Source organism: Cetorhinus maximus, chromosome 6 (assembly GCF_964194155.1).
Source record: "Cetorhinus maximus chromosome 6, sCetMax3.hap1.1, whole genome shotgun sequence".
In the NCBI taxonomy this organism is placed as follows: domain Eukaryota; kingdom Metazoa; phylum Chordata; class Chondrichthyes; order Lamniformes; family Cetorhinidae; genus Cetorhinus; species Cetorhinus maximus.
In genome coordinates this window covers 24,765,619-24,788,342 of record NC_135884.1, presented here as the reverse complement: position 1 = coordinate 24,788,342, position 22,724 = coordinate 24,765,619, and the positions used below count along the sequence as shown (strand labels likewise).

At 41.9% G+C, this 22,724-nt stretch overlaps 1 protein-coding gene across 2 annotated transcripts in view; it reads right to left on the bottom strand.

Moving 5' to 3' along the window:
• Positions 1-22,724, bottom strand: part of pparg (peroxisome proliferator-activated receptor gamma) — a 150,460-nt gene that overhangs the window by 30,532 nt on the left and 97,204 nt on the right. For both annotated transcript variants that reach the window (XM_078543450.1, XM_078543451.1), the window contains exons 2-4: positions 4,348-4,581; positions 3,543-3,712; positions 3,103-3,241 (exon numbers count right to left, since the gene is read on the bottom strand). In XM_078543450.1, the coding sequence (XP_078399576.1) occupies positions 3,103-3,241; positions 3,543-3,712; positions 4,348-4,573 (535 nt within the window). In that variant the 5' untranslated portion in view covers positions 4,574-4,581. The remainder of the gene's footprint in view (positions 1-3,102; positions 3,242-3,542; positions 3,713-4,347; positions 4,582-22,724) is intronic.

Below are 22,724 nucleotides of genomic sequence, written 5' to 3'. Positions count from 1 at the left end.
CCACCCCCCCCAACTTTCCTGACTCTCCTAAATACCATGTACCCAGGTATTTCCTGCCCTTCTTTCAGCCAGGCTGCTTTTTTTAGCAATATCATCATATATTTGCCAACCTGTGCCTGTGGTTCACCAATCTTATTAACCACACTCTCTGCATTCACATACATGCACATTAATCCTGATTTAGGCTTTTTTTTTTTTACTTTCCCCCTTCTTCGAACCCCATCTAATGACTTTCTATTGCCTGCTCTAATTCTATCAAACTCTCCAAATATTCTATTTACCTTGATACTACTCTCTGACATATCCTTCTTATCAGTTAATGCTTCTCTACTTCACACTGCCCCTTTTTCTCCTCTCCAGTCTGAATTTCCCCTCAGGTTCCCATTCCCCTGCCAATCTAGTTTAAACCCTCCCCAACATCACTAGCAAACCTCCCCTCGAGGACATTCGTCCCAGTCCAGTTAAGGTGCAATCTGTCCTTGTTGTACAGGTCCCACCTGCCCCAGAACCAATCCCAATGCCTCAGAAATCTAAAGCCCTTCCTCCTATTCCATTTCCCAATGCCTCAGAAATCTAAAGCTCTTCCTCCTATTCCATTTCTCCAGCCACATGTTGAACTGCTCAATCTTCCTATTCTTACACTCACTAGCCACATGGCACTGGGATGAATCCTGAGATTACTGCTCTTGTAGTCCTGCTTTTTAATTCTCTTTCTAACTTCCTAAAATCTGCTTTCAGGATCTCATCCCTTTTCCTACCTGGGTCATTGATTCCAATATGGACCACAACCTCTGTCTGTTCACCCTCCCCCAAAAGAGTGTCCTGCAGCCACTCTGTGACATCCTTGACCCTGGCACCAGGAGGCATCATACCATCCTGGAGTCACATCTACAGCTGCAGAAACGCCTGTCGGCTCCCCTAACAATGGAATCCCCTATCACTATAGCACTGGTAGGGGATTCCATAGTTAGGGGGGCAGACAGGTGTTTCTGTGGTCATAACAGCACTGTGGAGCAAAGCACCCCCATAGGCATGATCAATGTCCAGCAATTTCAGCCCAATGCTTTCAATGTAACTGAACAGGACACTTCAGGAAGCTGTGCAAAGCCAAACCATCAAACGCACAGAAGATCCCAAGAGGATTCATGAGGTCAAGACAGCACACCAAGTGGACACAGAACCATGCTTCTTGGGTGAGGTCAAATATCCTGAATTTTTGTTCTGGAATGCGGGCATCTCAGTAAATAGCCATCTCACAAACTTTAAATTGGAAACAGGAGCAAATGTTACGGTCCGATTGGACAAAGAACTGTGGCTGACAGACCTCTGGCTACGGACAACAGAGACATCACTTTATGGACTGGAGGAATCCAACTTCTGGTCATAGGCATGATTCTGGAACCATTAAAAGGTATGGTAGCAAACAAATCTTCGAGCTGATGTATGTCATCCCTAACCGCTCTTTTTCTCTCTTGAGCAGAGATGCCTGTGTAGCCCTGAATCTCCACAAAACAGCAGATAATGTCAAGACAACCACCGTTGTAAATTATACAAAACCGCAAGTTCCCGAGAGCTCCAACAAGAAAGATTCACTCGATTGGGATTTCAGTTCTGATTTGTCTTCTCTCTTTGCACGGCATCACAAGGGCCAGAAACCCCTCATTGGTCACATCAGCCAACCATTCAGATGGTTACCACGATACCTCCAGTAGATGACAGTCAAGAGAAGAACTAGCAATGGGAAGAGCCTCAACGTCTGGCTCCGATGCCAGTTGGAGAGATAAATCCTCAGATCACTGCAATCCCCAGCCAGCATGACAGCGACACAAACGATGCTGGAACCAAGTAGCAGCCATCCATTGACAACAGCACACCACACAGCCAAATGCAAAGGTGAGTTTACTACCTATTCACACCCTCATAACAGGAAGAGCCATCTTCCATCCCAGCATGTGTCACTGCGAGCCACAGGAAGGAAGAAGAGGAAAAAAATACATAGCAATGAGCCCAGAGTTCATCCGCCCCGTAAAGAACGGGATAAATCAACCACCATTTATCACTACAATTGGGGAATCGACAAAGAGTGTTTCAATGCCAAAGAATGGAAAAAGAGGATGAAAAGACACTTAGATGCCAGAACAACCTCCAATTCAACAAACTTTACCTGCAGCAACAGAGCCTACCACTCCCCTGACAGTAGCAAGAACAAGAATAGGAAGAGTTATAAGGCCTCCAGACCACCTGAACCTATGAGCTCAGAGACTTGAGGAGGGAGATGGGGTAGTAGTACTGATGTAAATACGTGGGGTAAACTGGGATAAGTTGGAAATACATTGGATAAAAATTTGGGGGGGAGATGTCTTATAAGGGTCTGGCACACAAAAACTTAACGTGGGACTGAGTACAGTACCGCTCACACAGTGATGTGAGAGAACACATGACCAGCACCTAGGGGCCAGTGTAGTATTGGACAGAGCAGGGTGTAGAAGCAAATATGAAGACAGCTCCAAGCTTAGACCTTTGCTGTACCTACGTATATAGTTTCTAGTAGTTAAATACTTACTGTTGAACTACCTAAGACTACAAATACCTTAAGGCCTACTGAACTACGCTCAACAGCTTACAACACCCACCCCTTCTCAATTGCAACTAGGGATCGGCAATCAATGCTAACATTGCTAACAATGCCTGTGTCCCAAGAATGAATACAAGTAGAACGTGTTGATGTGCTGCAGCTCAGCTGTAAAATACAAGTCCACACATGTGAATCTTCACATGCTCAGTTACTGATTGCAGCAATACTGCTGAAAGATACGTCTCCGCAGAGAGGAACAGTTGAGTCAAAGCACTCTTGCACCCTTTCTAGTGGAGAATAGGAGAATCAGAGGAACAGTTTAACATTACTACCTACCCTTAATTAAAGACTGGTGTGATGGTGAGGAGAATGGGGATTGAAAGAAGGAATAGGATAGATTTAACTTTGTTCTATTAGTATTTACAGGCCTCTTTTTCCAATTGCTGTATTCTAAACCTTTGAATTTTTGAAGAATGTGAAAAATCCATGTACAGAAGTTTTAGAGAGACAATTTCACATGTACCTACCGTTGTGCGACATGCCGACTGCGAGACATTTCTGAAACCTGCAGTACTGACATTTATTCCTGTTCTTTTTCTGAATCCTACAGTTTAGGTCACATTTGTCATACACCAACTTCAACCTGATTGTTCTCCGGAAAAAGCCCTGTTATGCAAATCAAATCATGTCATGGAGAGAACATATGCATATAAAATGAAAGAGTTAATCTTAGAAAGATACTGAACAACTTGCGCTTTTGTTTTTGTACTTATTACTTAGTTTTAAATTCCTTGGCTAAATATACAAAAAAAAATCAGGTTGATCTTTGCAATGCTATTTACTATTCCATACAATATTTTTCAATTGTGTGTAAAGAAATGAGCAAATGATTAAACATTTAAATAGTAGCACTGTGTACAAGTGCTTTTCCTTGTAGATTAGCAACAGTAACATAAATTCAACAAACCTTACATCCTTCGCATGCATGGACCCCATAATGGAAGCCTGAGGCCTTGTCTCCACATACTCTACATTCAATAGACAGGGCTGAATTTGATGAATCTTCTTGTAACTTTGAAAATGAAAGTTCTTTTCCTGATTTTTCATATAAGGAAGAAGGTTCAATTTTAATAGTACCTGCGTAAAGATAAATCTTGTTTTCATTCAAAATTCACATAAGCCATGCCAACTAAGCATTAGAGGAAGTTGAGGCTAATTTCACACCGGGCAGTAAATTATTGTAAAGTAGAGATATTCATATAATGGTGAGCAGCTTCAATCAGGAATTTCCAGTTTTGAAATGCTGGCATTCAAGTAGAAAAAATTTCACTTATCTAGAATCAATGAAATTTCTCTGCCTCATTAGCCTGTAACTTAACTGTAAAATATTCAGGCCCAATTCCCTGCACCTGCATTGTAAGGACCAAGGCTCCATAAAGCATTTAACATGTGCTTGAATGTTGCCTTGTCTTTCTCCCTGCAGGATCTGTAGTTTGTTTATCTTCTTTATTTCACTTGATTGCTGTTTTAATCTGTTCAGGATGTTGCCTTTAATAGCTATTCTACTTGTTATCCCCTTCCCCAAATTAGTCTTCTTAAACTCATTGTTATTCCTTTGAGGTTAGCCAGAAGGGTGTGAATAGTGTGTTATTTATGTAAATAATTCAAATACCATAATCCAAATTTTAAAATGAACAAAAAAATGGTGAAAATAATAGCTAGATTTCATTAGATTTGTCGTCCTATAAAATATAATGAAACAAATAACATACTTTGGTAGTCCAGAAATCTTTCATCATATTTGTAGTCTGAAGAATTCTCATCAATTCTGTAAAAAGTTGAAGCATGATCCTCATAATTAACCGTGGAGACAGTGGAAAAGTCTACTGTAGCAAATGGCTTTACATCGAAGGAATGAGAGTGGTTGGCGAGTTCCGACAGGTCCATTGTACCCATAGCAAAATTGATGGGCCATAAAGGCAATTGTGTATCTACCATTCTTGATCCTGAGAAAAAAAAAGTAAAAATGGAAAATTATTGTGGGGGTTTTCATGTAAGGAATCCTGCTTGGATACTTGTGCAACCCAAACTGGAATAGTCAATAATACTACAGTAAGCATTTCATATTTCATGTCAAATAATTCATATAATGTATAATATGATACTCATATTAAAAGTAAAAATTGCTCCTGAAAAGTTCTTAGACAAACTTTCAAGCCACCATATTGAAATGATCAGTTTATGTTGGAAATTTCTTTCAGATCACTCGCATGTCATCATGGTAGGATAGCTCTTCCAAGCCTTCTCAGAACAATTGACCCTACTTTAAAAATATAGGGATAGATGTTCACCAGTGCCACTGGGTGAAAATAGAATCTTTGAGTCCTAATATGTTGGGGAAAAGCATACTCTCCACTTCCTGCACCTGATCCAACTTGTGCCAACTTCAGAAGGGGCAGATGTCTAAAATAGGCATTAGGATCCATTAATTTGTTAACTTAAAAAGTGTGTTTCTGATGTGCAGGTCAAGCATTGGGTATGCTTGAGACAGGATTCTTCTATGGCCCTTGAGGGCCATAGAACTACAGGTAAGTTTTAATTGTTTAAAAATAATAAATAATTCTGGAGTTGTTGGAGTGTTGACCCCACCTCCACGGACCTGGAGGTCATCTCCTCCCATCGCATCGCACCGCGCCCCCCCCCCCCCCCCCCCCACAAACATTTTCAGCCTCAATTCCACTCCAGCTCCAGGACCTTACCTGAGAGCCGCCTCCGATGAGGCAGGCAGTCAAAACTGATTTTTCCTCTTTGGAGGCATGACCAGTACCCTTAGCCCACTCCAATTATTCAGAGAGGCACAAGGCCCAATTTCTATCAATCCTTGGACTCTAGATTCTGGCGCTCACCATCGCTGCAGCAAAAAGTCTGAACCTGAAAACAGGCTCAGCCTAATTTCTACCTCTATGCATTTATGATTGCCAGGTGCATATCACACTGTAGAAAGAAATCGGTGCAAAACCAGAATTGATAAGATCAGCACAGGAACTGTCATGAAATTACTCATGAAGCATGTACATTACTGCCCTTCTTTAATCTTTCAGATCTAAGCTTGTCTATGTCATTTAACAATGCATGTGAGCACTGCCAAGTGTGGTTATAACTGTACTAAAACCTGCCCAACAGTCTGAAGTCTTTAATTCTAACTTTGTAATTAATCTTTTTCAAACTTTAATTCTACTTGTCCTTCAGTGTACTATAGTTATGTTGTTGCATCAAAACAGAAACATCAGATTGCATTTCATACATCTTATGTAACAATTAGAAATTATATACGGATTTTGTACATCCATGTAAACCTACTTTAAAGTGATTAGTATTTATTTCAAAAGAAATTTGTGTGTAAGAAAATTCATGAAGCATTTGAGCATGATACTATAGCTCCATGGTGCAAATGTTAAATGGCTACATTTTTCTGATTAGTGTTTTAAATGCAAAAACATATTTCTGCTGCATCAAGTGCTTCAGAAGAACTATACAGCTCAGCTGTTATTAAGTTATCTTCAAATCTTCTGCATATAATGATTTCCTAGTTGATGCAATCAGCTGTATGTGTTGCACAATATGTGCTTTATGAATTAAGGTCACTCAATTTAAGAATGTATAATGTGAAAAGGATTCAAAGCATAAAAATACGTACTGATTATGAAACTATACAATGTAGAAATGCTAACTTTATTAAATTATAACATTTAGCCATTATAGTGCAATAGCTAGTTATTCATTTACAGAGTTCCAGCATGAATGGAGCCAAACTCAGAACAAGTACTTCCTTTGTTTCACCACATCACATCAGCATAATCTTAGGGCATAGAAAATTGACTACAGGAGATGGTAAATTTCAGACTGCTGCCAATTTTACATTACATCAAGTAGCAGAAACAGGAACAATTAAAATTTAAAAAATACAGCTGCAAGTTGTTTGTTTATCACACTTACAACATGCTGCTTAAAAAGAAATGAAGCAAATAAAACAATAAATTAAACAACCCAAATGCATTCACTTAAGTTAAAAAAAATGTTTTTGCAAGGAATTAGGCATTTCAGTTCTTCATTGTAGATTAACTTTCAGATATGGTAAGCAAATTTATATGAGGCATTATACTAAAGTACTGATTGGATTTAACCCCCCGCCTCCCACCTGCCAAAACTTATGGTCAGCAGTAAAAAAAATATATAAAATACTAGTTTCTGGAAACCAACTGCAAGTCATCAAATCAATAGACACACAGTGGTTATGTTACAACCGTTCAGGCCACATTGAGGATGTTAGTGTCTGTCAATGGCATGCAGCATTCTCTTCACAAGTGCTCATCATGCTAGTGAAATAAGGAGACAACACTAAAACAAAATTGATATACCACTTTGGCAATTTCTATAATTCCAGGCATAATTTTCTCTCTCAGACTAAGACGGCTGATTTTTTTTTTTGGAATGTGGACGATACTGACAAGGCTACATTCCCTGCCCATCCCTAGTTGCCCTGAGAAGGTAGTGGTGGATCATCATCTTGAATCACAGTCCTTTAAGTAATGCTGCTTCTACAGTGGTGTTAGAGGTGCCACAAGGAAATTTACTTACTATAATTGTGCAACCTTAAAATGGAAAAGTATGTTAAACAGAACACAGCTACAACTTGTTACACTTTGTGTGGTTTGAGGGTTTTTATTATTGGCCTCAATCATACACCTAAAATAATATCAAATAAGTTTTGGTCCCTTTTAGTTACACAAGTTAATATTAATTAGTAAGGTTTCAAATCTCATTATGGTGTATAAATTATTAAGCCTGTGCAGGGGCCAATGCGCCAGGCATTTTCATTTTGCACAGAATGGGCATGGTGTGCTGAAAGCTAGCTAATCACAGATGTATTTTTATTTATTTGGTGATAAAATCTGATCATTATTTCCTGTGTCTGTTTTTGCATCTCTCAGCTTTAAACAGCAGTTCTGACACATGGCTATTAGAGGTTTCAAGACTGAATGCAACTTTACGTACTTCGGATTTTAAAATAGCACCCAACCATTCAGAATAGTGCTTTATCCTTCACCAAAATCAAACTTTGGTAAAATAATCAACACTTTTAGATCTCCACCACTTGATTTGGGGGTGGGCAAAGTAATATCTGCTATTATTTTTCCATGGCCCAAATCTTCTGTCTCCGGATTGACGGAGACTGGACGTCTGGACCCAAGATGTACGTTGGGACCCTGTGGAAGTCCTGATGTGCTGACCTCTGTGAGAATTACCTTTGAAGTTTGAACTTCTAATGGACAATTTCCCTGCTCCCCAGAACCCCTGGCAAATGCCTCCGTCTCTAAGATAGAGTCGGAGACTTTGGACAGTTCCGTGGGACTGAACTGAATTGTTACCCAGGAAATGTTAGACAGAAAAATCTTAGTCTAACTCCTGGTTAACTACATAACTGACTGCCCCAGTCACTCACATTGACCGCCTTGACACCTCCCTTGAAAGCCCAACTAAAATCCTGACTGCACCCCCCTCCGACTCCAAATAGCACCCCCCAACCCCCCGACTATGGCCTGACCTGACTACCCCCCTCCAGAACTGACTACCCCCCAAACCATCTACCTCTTCAGGCACCTGCCACTCTACCCACCTTTCACCAAACAGGTCTGGTTGAACATAAACTGTTTCTTGACAACTCATAACTATGTACATCTCCAATGTACAGCTCTGCATGGGTGCTGTCTCCATGCTGACTCCTTCCAAACTCTTCTATCCACAGTCTACTGTCAAGTGACTCCCCACATCATATTGTGGGCAGTACTGTTCCTCAGTCCTACATTAACTCTTGCTCTGCTGAACTCCCTTATACTATACCCATCTATCCATTCATGAACATTCGTCCATTCACCCATTCACCAACATTCATGCTGGGCCTTTAAATTTACCATATGGTAGATGGTGCAGTAAAATGGGAGCATGTCCTGTCTTCCCCCCAACACTGCAGCACCTGCAATGGAGCTCATTGATAGATGCTGCGCTCTCCAATTCTGGAGAAACTGGACTTGGAATACCCAGCTAGAAATGCAGAGCAGCATCTAGGTGTGTGAAAGTTCAAGGGGAGCAGCAACCTGATGATGAGTGCTGCTTCATGGAAGATCCAGGCCAAAGTTTATTCCATGTTAAAGATTCAGAATACTGTAGTCTCAAACATTCATTACAACTCACTGCAATTGCCTAATCATTCTCATTACTTGCTCATTCTTAAGTATTTCCACTTATCCTTTTTGCCGTTTAAGTTCTCCTCAGTTCCTGCTCTGCTACCTGTCCACTTTTTTCTTCGCTCCCAGTGTTTTCTCTCCTTTGTCCCCTTTCTCTCCTTTGTCCCCTTTCTCTCATCAACATCAACTCTCATCTGTCCTATCAACATTCACTTCTGTGTCCCACCTTGTTGTTTCATGTTCCTCTCAGAGTTTTTCCTTTCCTTTATTCACAATGCATGATCCTATTGAAACTATTCAATTATACATATTTGTTCAATTTGACTGCAATCATGTTTATAAATATAGAAAAACACAAAGGGAAATAGGGTAGAACAGCCAAGTTTAATCAGCCCAGACTGCTGCACCTTCCTGAACATCTCTATTCCTAATACAGGAGGACAGATAAACACGGGTCTGGATATTATAATCATTGCTGGAGGATGGTACTTGCCCTTTACCTCGATAAAAACTGCCCCAAAAAATTAGGGGACTTTAGAGCGTCAATTTCCCCTGTTCCAATATGACTTCAATCTGGTGCTATAATAGGCGAACTGTAGGATCCAGTAACAGTGATGCCATCAGGCAGGCTGCTCTGATTGACGAATTCTCACAAATAGCAAAGGAGGAAGTAAACAACAAATTATAATCTCACATTTTAATCACTTTACAAAAGGCAGAAGATTGGGACATACACATGGATTAATGTAGAAACTGAAATATCATAAACTTTAAGTAAAATAAAAATTAATTTTAAAAATCATAGAATTTTAAAATGTTCTTCTGAGGGAATGAAACTCTACACTTATAAAATTAAATTTTCAGGGCCAGAGAGTAGTTCAGCAGTTACTGTAATTTAGTACTCCATTAAAACTCAACAACACTTTTAACAAGACTAACATTTTCAATAGTTACTGTAGGGAGAGCAGTGCATTAAAAGTTGAAGTTCATGTCAATTTAATGGAGGCATCGGGAGTATTGCCTGGCAGCTGGAGAGCCAGTAGTAGCCCCATTTTGCATCCTTTGGGGAAGGCCTGCCACAGTAAGTACAGATCAGGCACTTAACTGGGCAGCGCAGGCCTTCTTTGGGATCAAGGACCCCCAGGACGCAGGTCCTGCCTGCCAAGAGCTGTCGGCCAATCAGAGGCCAGCAGCTCTTCATTGCTCAGCAACACCACTGTGGAGGCAGTGGCTGCTGCCAACATTACACCCAACCGAGTCCTAAGATTGCCATGGACCCAGATCCAGGTGAGTGACCACAGGAGGGGGTTTGTGGGGTGGAGGTCAGTGAGAAGGGTGGGGAAGGGGACCAGCAGCAAGAGCAGGGATGGCTCTGAATGACCCTCTCTTTCTGATGCTGGGTCCCTCAATCAAGTACTTAGTGCCTTTAAATGAGCGACTCCCCAGGAGCCCCGAAGCAACCCCAACAGGATTTGCTTTTTGGGCTTCAGAAATGGCGAGGCCCTACCCACTGCTCTGTGAATATTAGCAACAGTGGGATGAAGCCCTTAAGTGGGCATTAATTGGCACTTAAGGGCCTCAATCAGCAGCTTGTGGAAGGTTGTCCACAAGCCTTTCTGCCCCGGACTTAATTGGGTGAAGGCAGGAAGAGGGTGGGGGCCCTGGAGACCCCACCCACTACCGTCCCATCTGATTAAATGCCCCCTCACCAAACTCACCATGGGAGAGGGCATTAAATTCTACCCACTGATTCTGTGTCGATAGCATCTTCAAAGTCTGCAACAGCACACTCTGTGGGCCTGCAGGGTATCACTGATGGCAACTTCTGGATTTCTGCATTTAACTCCATGCATGCGGAGTTGCAGTATGACAACGAGTACTGACAGCTTTGTGGTTGTTACAACTGTAAATTCCAGGCCAGTTGATTATGGGGGTACAAATTTCAGAAACATTAAAGTTCCTTTAAATAAACTTTGTCATGGCACATTCATCTTTTACAATATTATTTTACTGAGTATTGTTATACAAAAGATCAATTCAGCTGAAGATTTGTAAAAATTCAATAAACCCAATGGACCATAATCCTCTTTACTCGTATTTCCAGCATTCCCTTTCACACTGGCTCAACCATTCTGAAGTCTATATTTCTACCAGTTCTGTCTCCAAGATGCTTCCCAACTTTTTCTACCCTCTGTTTCAGATGTTCCTACCCTTTTTGCGTCCCTATGCTCTTTATCCTTGCCTCCAAGATTCCACAGTTTCTACGAGTCTTGGAGATTCCCTTCCCCTCTAGATCGCTGAAATATCTGCCTCAATTCTCATTCCCCCTAACTGATGCTAACTTCAGCCGCCATTTTGCTTGATCAAAGCAGCTTTAAATAATCTTCTGTTCAAAGTTTACAATTGCCTCTGCCCCCTTCGCTGGCTGAGCAGTAATCTGCCCTTGTGGAAGAGCGCCTGATAAATGAATGGGAGCCATTCCATCCCTTTACTTAGCAAAATGTCCCACTAAGAGAATTTAATGTACACTCTTCTAATGAGATTGTTTCCCTGTCTTTGCTTCCCAGTCACCATCCCCATCCTTTCCTCTCTCTCTGTTGTCTTCCAACAACTCCCTCTCCCACTCTACCCCAAACTCCTCGCTCTTCCTCACCTGGGTCCAAATATAACCAAGCTTCTAATTTGACCTGAACAGAGCACTTGCTGTTGATACCCTTTCTCCAATGCCAAGGAAAAACAACTATTACATATTCTATATATTTTCAAGAGCGGCGTTTGCCTTGCAGGGGGGCTGTGTAAAGGTTTGATGTGGGGCTCATTGCATTAAATTGAGATTGTTAAACATATTAGGCCTGTAGCCTGTGGAGAGTGAAATGAGTCAACGTTTTGAGTTGAATATGACTCTTCTTCAGAACCGTTCCAATGGAAAGGGACTAATTGGCACTATTGAAAAATAAAGGAACAGATGTACTACCAACGTGCCATGACCTACAGAGAACTGTTAAAAATTGCATTTATACAATAACTCATGAAGACAACTTAACTAAAACACAAGGCAAAAGAGAGATACGAAAATCCTGTCAGAGAGAAGAGCAATACTTCTTCAAGGTAGGCATTGTTTTATCTCTACCTTTTAGCCTTTTTCGATTCCTTCACCCCACCCCACCCCCACTAGGGCTATCTGTACCTTGTTTGTCCTGCTTTCTACCCTTAATTAGCACATTCTTTAGACAATATCACCACCTTCAACACCGCTTTGTCCTTTTGTCTGTGACATCTTTTGGTTATCTCCACCTATCACTGGCCCTCATCCAGCTCTACTTATCCCACCCTCCCCTTAAACCAGCTTATATTTCACCTCTCTTCTATTTTTACTTAGTTCTGTTGAAGGGTCATTCGGACTCGAAACGTTAACTGTGTCCCTCTCCGCAGATGCTGCCAGACCTGCTGAGTTTTTCCAGGTATTTTTGTTTTTAACTAAAACACACAATGAATAACTTGAAATGCAGTGACATAAGAAAATATTTATTTCAAAATTTGAGTCACAAGAAGTTTTCTAATGTTCAATATTGTATTCATAAATACAAAATTTTCATAAAATAGTAATACTAACCATCAAGAATTAGTCCATAAAATAATAAAAACAATTTAATTATATTTCAGATCTATTTGGAAAATTGACTAGACAGAATTTTTTGATAAACACAATAATTACTTATGACTTCCAAATTTAATGTTGCAACAGAGTAAAATTACCACTGGTTTATGGTTCAATTGTTTACATCATCATTGACTTAACTGGACCAGCAATATAAATATTTGGGCTACGTAAGCAAGCCAGAGGCAGAGAATGTTGTGGCGAGTAACTCACATTCTGAGTTACTCCTCAAAGCCTGTCCACCATTGGCAATACACAAGTCAGGAGTGTGATGAAATATTCTCCAATTGCCTGGATGAATGCAGCTCCAACAACAGTGAAGAAGCTTGACACCATCCAGGACAAAGCTGCCCACTTAATCAGCACCTCATCCACCAACTTCATTCACTTAAGCTTAAACATTCGCTCCCTCCAACACCAGCGCACAATGCCAGCAGCACGTACCACATACAAGATACGCTGCAGCAACTCGCCAAGCTTCCTTCAACAGAAGCTTCCAAACCCACGACCTATACTACCTGGAAGGACAAGGGTAAATACTCATGGGAACACCACCACCTGCAAGTTCCACTCCAAGCCACACACCATCCTGACTTGTGACATCACTGTCGCTGCATCAAAAGCATGGAACTCCCTTCCTAATGTCAGCACTGTGGGTATTCCTACTCCAGGTGGATGCAGCGGTTCAAGGCAGCAGCTCACTGCCATCTTCTCGAGGGCAATTAGGAATGGACAACAAATGTGGACATCGACAGCAATGCTCACATCCCATGAAAAAATATTTTTAAATTATCCTCATCTTTATTGTGGCTTTCCTTACTGTACCTTTGTGTCGCTTCTTATTCTTCTCCAAAGCCTGAATATTACCCTGTGTGATTTATTGTACAAACGCTTGGCATATTTATGTCACATTTCTCTTGTGTTCTATTTTAACAGAGGCATACATGCATTTATTTATAGAGCCGTATTTAACTGTTATTTAACTGTTGGCGCGTCTGATGAACTTCCTCACTCACCAGACCTTTTTTTTTAAAAAATATTTCGAGACAGTGGTCACATTGGCCACGGCAGCATGTTTCACTTCCCCTTATTAAAATTAATCTGATCACTGGTCGGGAGCTTCCCCAGCACGCAGAAGACACAGTTAATGCAGTGCAATCTGCTGGATTTTCCATAGAAATAAAGTTCATTTTGACGTACTACATGGCAGAAAAAAAAAAGAGTTACTGCAGGTCTTGCTTGGTTTATAATGAGCCTGCAGACCTACAAACTCCTTTTGGTTTGGTTGGTCTTCAGTATAGACTGGCTTTTACAAGTTTCTTCAATTCTGTAGGAGCATCCTGCAGTCAATTAAGCGTCAGAATAAATTCTAAGAACTGATGGTTTAAAGTTTGCATTAAATCACTGGTGAAATGATGAAAATGTCTGACATGAAAAATGTCTGAAAAAAGGTTTGACCCGAACAATGACCCTTCTGTTCTCTTCATGTATGCTTGTGATTGCTATCTGTTTCTAGCACTTGCGATTTTTGTTATCCATCACGTGATTGCAGCATTGTAAATTTTTGGGACACTCAATGTTCACTTCAAATGACAGTTGTTTTCTTTATGCAAATCTTGCATCTATGGCTAGTTTCACTTATAGTTAATTTTTGTTTTAAGTCATATTTCCTTTACTAAAACAATAAAAATGACAAAACAAGGCATTATGTGAAGGTGAATGACATAATAATGACAATGATATCTCCAAAGCCAGAACATAAAAAGGAATTTTTAGCATATTAGTGACTATTCTATCATGTCAAAACATTCACTGGCATAGTTAAAGCATTCTATTCAGGCATTGCTTATTATGGTTTAATTAAATATTCAGCTGATCACAACAAAAGTCCAGTAATTCTGATGTAGTAATCACTGATTTCACTCAAATTCTAACACTTTATTATGTTGTTAAACTACTTGTGTGTTAAATAAGATTTATTTTGCCTCATGATTTACTTTAATTACAAATGAATAGAAAAGTAGCCAGGAACTGCGGCATAGTGGACTAGTAATCCAGAGACCCAGGGTAATGCTCTGGGGACCTGGGTTCCACCATGGCAGATGGTGGAACTTGAATTCAATAAAAAAATCATGGAATGATGACCATGAAATCATTGTCGATTGTTGTAAAAACCCATCTGGCTCACTAATGCCCTTTAGGGAAGGAAATCTTTACCTGGTCTGGCCTATATGTGACTCCAGACACACAGCAATGGTTGACTCTTAAATGCTCTCTGAAATGGCCTAGAATCAAACTGCTACAAAGTCACAAAAAAGGAACAAAACTGGACGGACCACCTGGCATCGACCTAGGACCAGAAACGACAATGGCAATCTCAGCCCTGTCGACCTTGCAAAGCCCTCCTTACTAACATCTGTGGGCTAGTGCCAAAATTGGGAGAGCTGTCTCATAGACGAGTCAAGCAACAGCCTGTCATAGTCATCCTGACGGAATCATATCTTACGGATAATGTCCCGGACACCACCATCGCCATCCCTGGGTATGTCCTGTCCCACCGGCAGGACAGACCCAGCAGAGGTGGCAGCACAGTGGTATACAGTCAAGAGGGAGTTGCCCTGGAAGTCCTCAATAACCACTCCGAGCCCCATTAAGTCTCATGGTATCAGGTCAAACATGGGCAAGGTAACTTCCTGCTGATTACCACGTACCACCCTCCCTCAGCCGATGAATCACCTCTGCTCAATGCTGTACACCACTTGGAGGAAGCACTGAGGATGGCAAGGGTGCAGAATGTACTCTGGGTGGGTGACTTCAATGTCCATCATCTAGAGTGGCTCAGTAGCACTACTACTGACCAAGCTGGTCGAGTCCTAAAGTGCACAGCTGCTAGACTGGGTCTGCAGCAGGTGGTGAGGGAAAAAAATACTTGACCTCATCCTCACCAACCTGCCTGCTGCAGATGCATCTGTCCATGACAGTTCGGTAGGAGTAGCCACCACACAATTGTTGTGGAGACGAAGTCCTGCCCTCACATGGATGATACCTTTCATCATGTTGTGTGGCACTACCACCGTGCTAAATGGGATCGATTTCGAACAGATCTAGCAACTCAAGACGGGGCATCCATGAGGCCCTGTGGGCCATCAGCAGCAGCAGAATTGTACTCGAACATAATCTGTAACCTCATGGCCTGTCACATACCCCACTCTACCATTACCATCAAGCCAGGGGATCAACCCTGGTTCAATGAAGAGTGCAAGAGAGCATGCCAGGAGCAGCACCAGGCATACCTAAAAATGAGAAGTCAACCTGTGAAGCTATAACACAGGACTACTTGCATGCCAAACAGCATAAGCAGCAAGTGATAGACAGAGCTAAGCAATCCCACAACCAATGGATCAGATCTAAGCTCTGCAGTCCTGCAACATCCAGTTGTGAACAATTAAACAACTCACTGGAGGATTAGGCTCCATAAATATCCCCATCCTCAATGATGGAGGAGCCCAGTACATCAGTGCAAAAGATGAGGCTGAAGCATTTGTTACAATTTTCAGCCAGAAGTGCCGAATGGATGATCCATCTTGGCCTCCTCCGGAGGTCCGCAGCATCAGATGCCAGTTTTCAGCCAATTCGATTCACTCCATGTGATATCAAGAAATGGCTGAAGACACTGGATACTACAAAAGCTATGGGCCCTAACAATATTCCGGCAATAGTACTGAAGACTTGTGCTCCAGAACTTGTCACGCCCCTAGCCAAGCTGTTCTAGTACAGTTACAACACTGGCATCTACCCAGTTATGTGGAAAATTGCCCAGGTATGTCCTATACACAAAAAGCAGGACAAATCTAACCCGGCCGATTACCGCCCCATCAGTCTACTCTCGATCATCAGTAAAGTAATGGAAGAGGTCATGAACAGTGCTATCAAGCGGCACTTGCTTGGCAATGAGCTGCTCACTGATGCCCAGTTTGGGTTCCACCAGGGCCACTCAGCTCCTGACTTTATTACAGCCTTGGTTCAAACATGGACAAAAGAGCTGAACTCCCAAGGTGAGGCGAGAGTGAATGCCCTTGACATCAAGGCAGCATTTGACCGAGTGTGGCATCAAAGAGCCCTAGCAAAACTGGAGTTAATGGGAATCAGGGGGAAAACTCTCCACTGGTTGGAGTCATACCTGGCACAAAGGAAGATGGTTGTGGTTGTTGGAGGTCAGCCATCTCAGCTCCAGGACATCACTGCAGGAGTTCCTCAGGGTAGTGTCCTCAGCCCTACCATCTTCAGGTGCTTCATCAATGACCTTCCTTCCATCATAAGGTCAGAAGTGAGGATGTTCGCTGATGATTGTGCAATGTTCTGCACCATTCACGACTCCTCAGAACCTGAAGAAGTCTATGTCCAAATGCAGCAAGACCTGGACAATACCCAGGCTTGGGCTGACAAGTAGCAAGTAACATTCCTGCCACACAAGTGTCAGGCAATGACCATCTCCAAAAGAGAGAATCTAACCATCGCCCCTTGATGTTCAATGGCATTTCCATCACTGAATCCTCCACAATCAACATCCTGGAGGTTACCACTGACCAGAAGCTGAACTGGACTAGTCATATAAATACTGTGGCTACAAGAGCAGGTCAGAGGCTAGGAGCCCTGCGACGAGTAACTCACCTCTTGACTCCCCAAAGCCTGTCCACCATCTACAAGGCACTAGTCAGGAATGTGATGGAATACTCTCCACTTGCCTGTATGAGTGCAGCTCCCACAACACTCAAGAAGCTTGACACCATCCAGGACAAAGCAACCCGCTTGATTGGCACCACATCCATAAACATTCACTCCCTCCACTACCAACGCACTGTAGCAGCAGTGTGTACCATCTACAAGATGCACTGCAGAATTCGCCAAGGTCATTCAATAGCACCTTCCAAATCTATGGCTACTACCATCTAGAAGGACAAGGACAGCAGATAGATGGGAACACCACTACCTGGAAGTTCCCCTCCAAGTCACTCACCATCCTGACTTGGAAATATATCGCTGTTACTTTACTGTCACTGGGTCAAAATCCTGGCACTCCCTTCCTAACAGCACTGTGGGTGTACCTACACCACAGAGACTGCAGCGGTTCAAGAAGGCAGCTCGCCACCACCTTCCCAAGGGGAACTAGGGATGGGCAATAAATGCTGGGCCAGCCAGCAAAGCCCACATCCTGTGGATAAATAAAATAAATCTAAAGGTCTCATATGCTAAATGATAAGCATCTACAGTAATTTTACAGTAACTTAAAGAGATCCAATTATATGCATGTCAATCATCATTTAGCAGGAATTATTCTTCCATTTCACTTCCCTCAACTCTCCTTTCTCAAAGATGGTGTCACAATCTGGTGTATGGTTCCCCTAATGGTGCTAATCCTCGAAAATATCAGCCAAGCAGCCATGTCGCCAGGGTATATTGTTAGGGAGGCAGTATCATGGGCTTGTCCCTGTTATCATCTGATGCCTGCACATATACGCTTTCCAAAAGGGGTTAATGTGAAGCAGAAACACTGCATTCAACCACTGCCAAGAAGCTGACTTTAGTCAGACTAGTGATATGATTGGTTGTGGAGTCTATGGTTTTGGAGAAGAGATCATAAAAATCAACTTCTCATGCTCCTCAGTGTGATCCAGTGACGTCTGGAGGAAGAGCACATGCATTCGTGCTGTGTAAAGGCAGGATCAAGCTTGGTTGCAATGCAGTCTGCGGTCAGACAGTCTGATGACCATCATTCACAGTTGAGCATTGGCCACCTGGACAAAAGTACCTGGAGGGCACTGCTTATTTTAGAACTCTACACAAGCTAATGGCCCTGATTTTGTGGGAAAGGTAATAGATTATCAGTGCTCACTGTTATTGAAGAGAAAAATTAAACAGCAACTTCCAACAACCATACACACACAGTTAAAATGTGGAAATCTCAAAAGGTACTGTCTGAGTTGCCCTGCTCCTCCAGAAGCCCTACATCAGTATCTGGCCAAAAGACCTGGCATTCAAATATGTGGAAGGGCAGTTTGGGATACAAATATAAATGAGATACATACATATCTGTGACAGATATGCATTAAACACAATGGAAAAAGTTAGGGCTTGTCCATTTAAGTGTAAGTGAATTTTTAATGACATGGTAAGTCTTAATTACTTAACAACCTCTCTGGCAGTGAAAATTAACTTTTACACGTGTATCACTCCTTAAAAGATTAGTTATTGCCGGAGATTTAAAAAAAATACAAAAATCAAATGCTTTTTTAACTTTTCCTTTTTTTAAAAACTTTTCCTTTGTGTTCCTTTTATCTCTCTGCCTTAATTCCACCTTTCTTGCCGTCCCTCTATTTTGCTTTCTGCATATTGTTTGGAACTGAATTAACAACTCGAAGGGTGGGATTTTATGTCCCACAGGCGGGCGTGCGTCCGACCTGATTGGATGTAAAATCACGTGCAATGATGTCGGGCTGCATGTCCTGACGTCATTGAGTACTCGCGCATTATTTCAGTTGGTGGGCGCGTGCGAGAGTCGGCAGTGCACCCGCAGACAATTAAGAGGCCTATTAAGGCCCTTAAGCTGGTAATTAATTTGTATTTTTTGTGAACCGGCCAGGCGGGCTTTGGATTTTTTAATGAAACCTCATCCACGGAGTAATTAAAAAGTAAATAAAAACTTTTAAACATGTCTGTTCATATGAACAAGTCACTTGTGGGGGACATGTTTCTCTCATTTTTAAGATGTTCATTTTTGTGTCCACAATTCTTCAGCTCCCTGAGACAGCTCTGTGCCTTCAGGAAGCTTTCAGTGCGCGCTCCCCCATGCATGCGCAGACTTCTGCACTCACACTCTTCCCGCGCCCGTCCCGGCAGTGCTGAGGTCCTCAGTGGAGTGTTTCACGCTGGCTGGCCGTTAATTGGCCAGCCAGCATGGAATCACAGTCGGGGCCCGATTGCGGGCAGCGGACCTTCTCCGGGCCCTTCCGCCGTGCCAAGTGCTGGAAAATCCTGCCCTAACACTTTTTGGATTAGACCCTGCAAGCTCATAAAGGACTCTTCAATCTGATTGGTTAAGGACAATTACCAGCCCTGTTCACACATGTCCCAGATTCCCTACAGAGGGCACCTTGCTGTGCTAGATTTTTAGTCACAGCAGGTTCCAGTGCAAAAGACCACAGGAAGTCTTCAACTCTTGCTGACTGGGGCAGCCTTATTTTTAATGGGCAGGGGATTTAAATAACATGAGAGCTTGACCATTCTACAGACCTTATCCACCTGTCAAGAGCTCTTATGAATATTCTTAAAAGTTTGTAACTCCCACACTGCACGTTAAGGCACATGCTACAGTGAAAATGGGGTCTTTTTTGAACTCTGCACTGAGTTCAAACAGCCCCACTGGGTTCAGGTTTCCCACTTGTGAGAGTCGCGACAGCCCCTTTCACCTCCCAGAGAAAATGGGATCTGTCGGAAATGGGGATGGGATACCAGATCTGGGGATCTGGGCCCTGGCTGCCATTTTCAAAGTCTGTGGAGTCTCCATGAAAATCCGGGCCTTTGTTTTGCATTGGACACATCAATCATGTTAGCCTTTCTACTTTCATTTATGTTTTGTGACTTATATAGTCGGAGAAAGCAAACTGAGACGGGAATACAGAGTAGGGTGTGAGAGCTGGCGCTGAAGGCTCAAGAAAACAGTTTAAAGAACAGTAGTATGATATAGCCAGCCATTCATTCATTCACTACAGCATGACAAAATCACCAGCAACCATTCAATGTTGATTATTATAAGAAGAAGCATTGGTTTAAACATTTTAAAAAGTGGAATTTCCAAAATAATCCTTGCTACTGGCAAAAATTAATCACTCTCGCTGGTATAGTTATTTCTCAGTTTGGTGATCAAGGACATATTTAAATTTTTCCGTAATAGTCAGCCTTTATTTTATTAAGCTTACTATATCAATTTTTTCTTTTCTCCCTTTCTCTCCTGAAGACAATAGTCTGGTTTTGCAGCCAATGACAAATAAATAGCACTGTTCATTAAATTTGAACTATAGTCATTGTTCTGCAGAGAGATTCACTAGAATGTATTGTGGTTGATTAAAAAAAGAGCATCATACCAGCATTATATCCTGTGAGCTGGTATATATTAATTTAGCTCCTTACCTGTTTCAGACATTAGAAACGTGAAGTTCCTGGAACAGCTAAGTGTCTGAAGTACAGTAACAGGATCTGATTAACCACATTGAAACCCATGTACCTTTATACCACTGAGAAGAGGTGCCAGTGTGAACCTTTTGAATTACTGGAGCAATTAAATCACATGATTTAAACTCTTCTGACTTCATATATTTTACGCCCACTGATATTGCTTGGTGACATTGTCTCCAGTATAATTAGTTAAGGTAATAGGATTTCTCGATTAATTTCCACATATCTTGCAACCTCCAAAATCTGACATGAATCTGTTTGCCTTAGAAATTTTCTGTCCCGCTTCCTCTATATTTGTGGACACGTAGGTAGAGTACACTTCCATTGGGCCAGATCGCTTTCCACTACCTTAAATATGTGACTAATACTCAGGCATGAATTGTAGCATTGAATGTCACCAAGTTATTAAAAGAAAGACTTGCATTTATATTGTACCTTTCATGGCCACAGGATATCCCAAAGTGCCAATGAAGTACTTTTGAAATGTAGGGGAGGCAGCAGCCAATTTGCACATAACAAGCTCCAACATACAATATTATGATAATGAACAGATAATTTGTTTTTGTGATGTTGATTGAGGGATAAGGACAAGGATATAATTCTCATTGTCATTAAATTTCTCCATCATCTCCCAATCTCTTCTAACTTACTGGGCGGTGTGAGCATGCACTTCTTGCTTTCCTTTCTACCTTCACTGCAAGCCGACCCTTTTTCATTTCAAATAATCCAGAAATGGAGCCTGCTCAGGCAGTGGAGGAAGAGCAAGGAGAAAGTGAACATGAAGGGACATTGACATTCTTATTCATGGTCACAGTCACCAGCTCAGTTACTGACACTGCAGGCAATTCAGCAGCTAGGTTCAAGACAGGAACTGCTTATGGTGAGACAACCAACACAAGTATTCTAGAACCAAGGCTGGAGGGTAGGATAGCATAGGAGGGTGAGGTTGTACGGTAGTTCTGCTGCAGAGGACTCGGATGAGGAAGTAGAAATGGGGCATTTGGAAACTCAAAATGCAATCCATCAGAATCAGCACGGTTTTATGGAGAGTAAATCGTGTTTGACTAATTTGCTAGAATTCTTTGAAGATGTGACAAGCAAAGTGGATAATGGGGATCCTGTAGATGTAGTATATCTGGACTTCCAGAAAGCCTTTAGTAAGGTGCCGCACAAAAGATTAATACACAAGATAAGATCACATGGAGTTAGGGGTAATATATTAGCTTGGGTAGAGGATTGGCTAACCAACAGAAAGCAGAGAGTTGGGATAAATGGGTCTTTTGCTGGATGGCAAGCTGTAACTAGCGGGGTGCCATAGGGTTCGGTCCTTGGGCCCCAACTATTTACAATCTTATTAATGACTTGGATTCAGGGATAGAAACTAAATTTGCTGATGACACCAAAATAGGTGGGAAAGTAAGTTGCAATGAAGAAATAAGAAATTTACAAATAGATATGGACAGATTAGGTGAATGGGCCAAAATTTGGCAGATGGAGTTTAACGTGGATAAGTGTGAGGTTATCCATTTTGGTTGGAAGAATAAAAAGGCGACTTATTATTTAGATGGAGAGAAACTTCAGAATGCTTCAGTGCAGAGGGATCTAGGTGTCCTTGTGCATGAATCCATGAAAGCTAGTATGCAGGTACAGCAGATAATAAGGATGGCAAATGGAATTTTGGCATTTATTGCTAAAGGAAGAGAGTATAAAAATAGGGAAGTGTTGTTGCAACTGTACAAGGCATTGGTGAGACCGCACCTGGAGTACTGTGCACAATTTTGCTCCCCTTACTTGAGGAAGGATGTAGTTGCACTGGAGGCGGTTCAGAGGAGGTTCACTAGATTGATTCCAGAGATGCGGGGCTTGTCTTACGAGGAGCGATTGAGCAGTTTAGGCCTATACTCACTAGAGTTTAGAAGGATGAGAGGAGATCTAACTGAGGTATATAAAATGTTAAAGGGGATAGACAAAGTAGACGTGGAGCAGATGTTTCCCCTTGTGGGGCATTCTAGAA